At 50.1% G+C, this 7,594-nt stretch overlaps 1 protein-coding gene across 4 annotated transcripts in view; it reads left to right on the top strand.

The window, feature by feature from the left end:
- Positions 1–1,256: 1,256 nt before the first annotated feature.
- The window catches only part of CELF6 (CUGBP Elav-like family member 6), a 34,751-nt gene continuing 28,413 nt past the window's right edge, over positions 1,257–7,594 (top strand). For 2 of the 4 annotated variants that reach the window (XM_066388116.1, XM_066388117.1), the window contains exons 1-2: positions 1,257–1,621; positions 5,802–5,884. In XM_066388116.1, the coding sequence (XP_066244213.1) occupies positions 1,360–1,621; positions 5,802–5,884 (345 nt within the window). In that variant the 5' untranslated portion in view covers positions 1,257–1,359. Of the gene's footprint in view, positions 1,622–5,559; positions 5,670–5,801; positions 5,885–7,594 lie in introns of those variants that run through there. The other 2 variants (XM_066388118.1, XM_066388120.1) reach the window with 2 other exon arrangements.

The raw sequence follows: 7,594 nt of genomic DNA, 5'->3' as shown, positions 1-7,594 counted from the left end.
TTTTTCATATGTGCCTTGGGGGGAGGACTGCTGCAGCAGAATGAGTGTCCCCTTGCTCAAGCATGCGACCTTGGGCTTCAAGCCAGCGACCATGAGGTCATGTCTATGATCTCATGCTCAAACCAGCGACCTCCTCGCTCAAGCCGGTGACCTTAAGAGTTTCGAACGTGGGTCCTCTGTGTCCCAGTCCCACGCTCTATCCACTGCGCCACCGCCTGGTCAGGCGCGATCATATTTTAACTTTGATTTACAACTTTTAAGTTATAGACACACAGTTTGTTTCCATTTCTTCACTTGCCCTGGGTTCAGCAGATGTTAGGTGGTGGGCCTGACCCTAATCTCCTTGACTCTCAGACCCTCAGCTTTCTTGTTGGGAAAGGTAGATAACACTCTCGAGTTCACGGAATTAGGAAGAACCAGGTATCTAAGCAAATTTGGTTAATATATTACGTAAATTCCCTCACTCTCCTGAAGAGGAATCCGTGTTCAAGCAGTGTTTTTCCAGGTTTTGTTTATTGGTTTTTTCTTTAAAAAAGATGATCCCACTCCTGACACCAAAAAAGAGAATATTTAAAAAGATGAGGGGGGAATGCAGGGAAGACGAACTTGTGCAAGGCTCGTGGGTAAGGAAATGGTTGAAGACAGCAAAGAGAGAGACGTGATGGACTGGGGTAGGATGCTTCCAGGAACTGAGCAGTGGGTATGGGGAGAAGGAACCCCCATGTACCCTGCTATGATTGGAGGTGTGTGCGCCTGTGTGTGAGGAAGAGGGTAACTCATCTCCGCAGACATCACCACGCATGACGAAGCTACTTACCCTCAAGAGGTACAAGGCGCACACGCGCAATTCACGGCCACGCCCGCACCCACTTGGTACACACAGAGCAGCCGAAGGTCCGGTTGCCATGGCGAGCGGTAGCGCGTGAGTCCCGCCGCCCCTCCGCCCCTGGCAGAGCCCGGTCAACTCCAGCCCTGATTGGTCGCTGGTTTTCATTATGCAAATTACTTGCGTAGATCCGCGGCTGGCTGCCTGACGTCATCAAGCACGGGGTCTGGAGCTCAGGGCTCAGCTCCTGGAGAGCTCGTGCGGGAGTCCAGAAAGCGTCGCGCGGGGACCTCTAGCCGGACCCCAGCGTCCAGCCAGCTCAGTGCGGGCCTGCCCCGCCTCCGGCCCCGCCCCGTTCTGGCCCGCCCCACCCTCTTTACGCCCCTCCACTAGGGACCCGCCCCCTAGGCAGCCCACCGCCCTCGCCGCCTGGGGCCCGCGCCCTCCCTCCTGGCCCTCGCCGCCAGTCCAGGGAGCGGACGGCGGGATAAGCAGGACCGGTGGGACCGGTGGGAGGGTGGACAAGCGGGGATATGGCCGCGGCGCCAGGCGGGTCAGCGCCGCCCGCCGGACCCGGGCCGCGACTGGGTTTCAGCACCGCGGACAGCGGAGTCGTCATGAGCGGGCTAAACCCAGGTCCTGCCGTGCCCATGAAGGACCACGACGCCATCAAGCTCTTCGTGGGGCAGATCCCGCGGGGCTTGGACGAGCAGGACCTCAAGCCGCTGTTCGAGGAGTTCGGCCGCATCTACGAGCTGACGGTGCTGAAGGACCGGCTCACCGGCCTCCACAAAGGTGCGCGGGGTCAGCCCAGCCCAGCCCTGCCCAGCCCTGCCCAGCCCTTACTATCCCTTACCAGCCCTGCTCAGCCTCAACCCGATTAGAGTTCAGCCCCGCCTAAACTCCAGCCCCAACCCTAATCCTACTTAGAACAGTCCAACACCAGTCCAATAACAGCCTCACTTTTCAGCTCAGTATCCCCAGACCACAGAGCCCCCAACCCAGAAATTTTTTAGACATTCTCCCTCTGATCATCACTCCGGTCCCCTGACATGTTCTGCACTCTAACCTCCAACTTCCTACCTTTCACTTCTTACATCCCAACAATCCCCACCTTTCAGTTGGACTTTTCTCCATCCGTTCCATCAGACATCCCGAATCCTGGAATTTGGAAATTTATTTCACCTTCTAGCTGTCTAATACTCTCAAACTCCCAAATTCTGGACCCAATCATTCCTGAACATCCCCATTTGATGCCACCCTATTCAGGCCTAACCACCCACACACATATCTTGGACTTGTACCCTTCATGTGGCCTCCAAGCCCAGGCACGCTCTACAGCCTTCTTTTGACTCTTAGATGGTCAACCCAAAATGCCACACGTCCAAACTCTCCCCTTCTTCAGAACCCAGGCCTAGTTAACTCACAAAATCTAATTGCCCTCCCAGAAGGTTCTCAGCTCCAATTCCACCCTCATATATATATATATATATATATATATATATATATTTTTTTTTTGTATTTTTCTTAAGTTGGAAATGGGGAGGCAGTCAGACTCCTGCATGCGCCCGACCGGGATCCACCCAGCATGCCCACCAGGGGACGATGCTCTGCCCATCTGGGGCGCCGCTCTGTTGCAACCAGAGCCATTCTAGCACCTGAGGCAGAGGCCATGGAGCCATCCTCGGCACCCGGGCCATCTTTGTTCCAATGGAGCCTCGCTGCAGGAGGGGAAGAGAGAGACAGAGAGGAAGGAGAGGGGGAGGGGTGGAAAAGCAGATGGGCGCTTCTCCTGTGTGCCCTGGCCAGGAATTGAACCCGGGACTCCTGCACGCCAGGCCGACGCTCTACCACTGAACCAACCGGCCAGGGCCTCCACCCTCATTTTTAACAGTAAAGCTTCTCTATGCCCTGCCAGATTAATGTCCACCTCTTCTGATTTGGGTCAGAACCCTGACCACAACTTGGAACTCCTGCCACCTTGTGCCCCTCATCTCAGCTGAATCCACTCTTCTCTCATTCTCTAATCTCCCCAATCCTGTGATTTATCTTTGCTCCTCCCCAATTCTCCTATAGCTTCCCATTTCCCTCCTTCCCAGGATAGTCCTGAACCAGAACCTGTGGACCAAAGCTTTAGGGTGGGTCAGGTTGAAGAGGCAGGAAGGGATATTCTTCCTGTCCTTGCTAGAGAGACAGAGATAACATAGTCCTATCCAGCTACACCCCTTTTCTTCCTGTAGAGAGAGAGAAGAGGCTTGTTTACATGCAGAAAAGTCTATCCAGGCTAGCTGGAATGAGATAGCCAGGGTCATATGTCATACACGGGTGGGGGGAGGAAACGTTTTGAGGAAAAGCACTGTTATCTCTCCTTATCTTCACCATACTACTGTTTCAGGATTTGATGGGGTGGGGAGCAGGTTGACCAACCATCCTCCGTGGTCTTCCTAGGAGAGAAGTGGTGGGCCCTAGGTAACAGCTAAAAGTACTTTCTTAAGGGCTGAGGACTGAAATCAGGCTGCCACCTCTTTTCAACTGGGAGGCTTTGGGGAGGCCCACTGATATAGGGGTTTCAGGAAAGTAGATGCCAATGGGAGATCTCAGACCAGCTATGTAGCAATGCATCTTCTACCCTTTGTACTGGGGTTATAGTAAATGGGGCATGAAAGGACAATACTATACCATCCAGACTCCTCCTAATGCAGTCCAGCTGCCTCATTGTCCATCCATCCACAGCAATTTAATTTCTAAACATTTATTCCAGTATGCAAATTCAAGCTAACCTTTTAGGGGATACTTTTAATTCTCACTCTTCTCACTCTTTACACCATTAGAGTTTCTGAACCATTTCCTCTTCGTTCCTCCCACTCTTCCTTCCTCCCTTCTTCCTTCCCTCCCTCCACTTAACTCTAATTCTTCCTTGGTTGTTTTTTTTTTTTTTTTTTTTGCTTGTATTTTTTCCCTGAAGTTAGAAGTGGAGAGGCAGTCAGACAGACTCCTGCATGTGCCCGACTGGGATCCACCCAGCATGCCCACCAGGGGGCAATGCTCTGCCCATCTAGGGCATTGCGCCCTTGTGGCAGGACCATTCTAGCGCCTGAGGTGGAGGCTTGGAGCCATCCTCAGCGCCCAGGCCAACTTTGCTCCAATGGAGCCTTGGCTGCAGGAGGGGAAGAAAGAGATAGAGAGGAGGAGAGGTGGGAAGGGTGGAGAAGCAGATGGCTGCTTCTCCTGTGTGCTCTGATGAGGAATCGAACCTGGGACTTTCATACGCCAGGCCGACGATCTACCGCTGAGCCAACTGGTCAGGGCCACTGGGTTGTTGTTTCTCCCCCCCCACTCATCTGTCTTTCCATCCTTCCATTCTTCTATCTCCATCCTAGGTAGTCCACACAGGCTCTTTTAGGCAACAACTGTGTCACTGAGCCTTTCAGTCAGGGTCCCAGCCCTGCCCACTTCTGATGTCAACTGATATGGCATGTTGGCAGAAGATTGAGCAGAAATGTAAGCGAAATTGGATGTTTGGTATTTAGCTCCAAACCAACCCACAACTCTCCAAGGCAGGGTTGCCTTGCAAGATGGTCGGAGAAGGTCTCCAAGTCAACATCTTCTCCACCATTCTCCCCAGCAACAGTGATGTCCAAAAAGCAGAGTGACTCATTTTATTTTTGGTGGCTGGGTACAGAGGGAAGCAGCCACAGTGCTTTGGAAAGAACCTCAATCTAAGTGTTAAGAGACTCCAAATACTATCCTGCCACTGACGCACTCTCTGAACCTGTTTCCTGATTGATCCAATGTGTTTGTCCCAAAAGTTCTCTAAGGTCCCTTTCACTCAGTAAATGGCAGATATCCACCCACCTTAAGGGGGCCACATAGAAGACATGGGAGATAATGTTTCCATTGGCCTTTCTAGCCTGCTAAAGTCTAAGTGGAAAACTATACCAAGCTCCTTCCCAAATACATTTTCTCTTCTTTCAGTCTTTCTCCTTTCTACACTCAAAGGCTCTTTTTAGAAACAGATCTTATGTTACAACCATGCTAAAAACCCTTTAGTGTCTCTCCACTGCTCTTAGGAAAAAATTCAAAATCCAGACTGAGGTATACAGGCTGTAGATGACTTGATCCCTGCATACCTAACTGGCCACTCTGCCCTCATTTTCAATCTTTAACTTAACTTTGCATTCATTTCCCCAACACACTGAATTCTTGACTGAGTCTTCATATGTGCTATTTCCTTTGGTTCAATCCTAATTTCTTCTTTGCCCTGTATCTACTGGATCATTTAAGGAAGTCATATTTGGGGCACAGTAACCCTTTAAGAGGACCTATCTTGAAGCCGAGGGAGAGCTGACAGATCAAGCTCCCTGGATAGGCTTGGAGATCACTGGAAGTTCCCACCTACAGGAAGCTCTTAAACTAGCCTCGTCTTTCAAGCCTCAAATTAACCCCTTCCTCAGCTTCAAACTTGAAGGCAGGAAATGTTAAGAAGTTGTGGGGTCCTGGACTTGGCTCCTAACCCTCCTCTACCTTTTCTGCCTCCTTCCATCAAATCTGAGTTGGGAGGGAATCACATCAAATCTGAGTTGGGAGGGAATCAAGGCTGCTTCTGGGAGACTTTGTGAGTATGAATCCAAAAAGGAAGGGGAAGGCTGGGTTAAAGCAGAAGGCAAAGCAGCTTAGGGAGGTTTAACCCCCACAGGACTTACGGCTGGAGTGGTGAGGAGAGATGTGGGATTGTCTGAGCATGTGACTGGGTGTGAGTACACATGTTCCCTAGGCAGGAGGCCAAGAGCAAAGGAGTCAGAGCCTGAAACATAGGCACATGAAGCCCCTCCAGTCAGAGAAGGTAAGGGTCAGAGAAGAAGCAGTGTCCTTATTTAAAGGACAGTGGCTTTGATTTTGTCAACTTAATGGGATGTTCTGGGAAGAGTATTTGGGGGCTTCAGGAAACCCCCTGAGCCAGCCTCTTCCTCCCCAGGCTGTGCCTTCCTCACCTACTGCGCCCGAGACTCTGCTCTCAAGGCCCAGAGTGCACTGCACGAGCAGAAGACCCTGCCAGGGGTAAGTCCACCAGCGTCGGGGGGTGGGAGTCACCTCAGGCTGGGGATGTGCCCTGCATGCATGCCAAAGCAGTATGTAGGAGCTGGAGTAGAACCGGAAACTAGCAGCAGAATCATCTTTAGGGAGAAGGGCTTACTTATGGGTTCTTTATTATAATTTTTCTGGCTCAAAGAAAAGGGCTCAAGATCCTTAGGCCAAGTGTCCCACCCCATCTTTTAGAAGGGGCATCAGAGTTGTGGGCTATACAATTTGTTCACCTTGGCAAACATCATGGCTTGAGATATCATTTGTCCCTGGTGTGAGTGTGTATGCAGATACATAGGTTAGAGGTTCTGCTGGGCTGGGAGCCCATGTTCTCCTGAACTAAGATCCTCGATGGCATGTACCTCTGGTCGTCTTCCTGTAATGTTTTTCCAGGGTGCCTTGACTCACCAAGATCACCTTCTCTCTACTCCTCAAACACTTGGCTAAAGTTAAGAGAGACCTGATTTGACAGGAAGCCAGACAATTATGTGTCTGTCGGTGGCACCTGACATGACCTTGGCTAATCACTGGACAAAAGGCAAAGTAAGATCTATTGACCCCACTTGTGGCAGGAAGCAAGTGGTGATTATTCAGAACTAGGGTAGGTTCACTAAGAGCCAGTAGTCATACTACCCACCCCTCTTGTCCAAGGAGTGATGTTTCTGGAACAAAAGCGCTATGAAATGCCCTGGGCAGGTCAAACCTAGGACTGTATCCAGTTCTAGGCCTCAGGTTTAAGAGAGTCATTAGCCTACCATAGAGGGACCATAATGGAACAGGAAATATATATGGAATGATAGTTTGAAAAAATTGGAGATATTTAGCTGGAGAAGATAGGGTTTAGTGGGGGCTTTAATACAGAGGTGTCATAACATAATAATTGAAAGTATTACTTTCCCAGTCTCAAAGACCTGGATTTGAATCCCAGCTCTGCCATTTGCCAATTTTTGTGTCTCTGGATACATTACTTATCTTCTTGACTTAAATTTTCTCACCTAGAAGAAGAGGGTTATACTAACACTAAGCTTACTGGGCTATCATGAGGATTAACTGAGGCTTAGCAATTGTCTGTCACAGAGTGAGATCTCGATAAATATTACTGTTCAGGGTGTGGTGTCCACTTTTAGATTCTGAAGAGAGATTTGGTTTTCTATGGGTGGCCCCAGAGGACAGGATCAGGATCCGTGGGTATAAACAACAGACACATTAACTTCAGCTCAGTACAAAGAAGTCATCCCTTTGAATCACAGATGTCCAGACACAGGACAAGCTTTGCTTAGAGCTGATCAAGCTGTTGCTAGTATGGTAGGATGTCAGATCCCAGAACCCACCCTAGTAATTGAAGTAATTTGAGCCTCACTCTTTTTTTCTTTTCTTTTTTTGTGACAGAGACAGACAGAGAGAGACAGAGAGAGGGACAGATAGGTACAGCCAGATAGGAAGGGAGAGTGATGAGAAACATCAATTCCTTGTTGCAGCACCTTAGTTGTTCATTGTTTGCTTTCTCATATGTGCCTTGACCAGGGGGCTACAGCAGACCAAGTGACCCCTTGCTCAAGCCAGAGACCTTGGGCTCAAACTGATGAGCCTTGCTCAAACCAGATGAGCCTGTGCTCTAGCTGGTGACCTCATAGTTTCGAAGCTGGGCCCTCTATATCCCAGTCTAATACTCTATCCACTGCACCT

Source organism: Saccopteryx leptura, chromosome 6, assembly GCF_036850995.1.
Source record: "Saccopteryx leptura isolate mSacLep1 chromosome 6, mSacLep1_pri_phased_curated, whole genome shotgun sequence".
Classification (NCBI taxonomy): Eukaryota; Metazoa; Chordata; class Mammalia; order Chiroptera; family Emballonuridae; genus Saccopteryx; species Saccopteryx leptura.
Note: the sequence above shows the minus strand (reverse complement) of the source record. Positions and strands in the feature narration are given on the sequence as shown.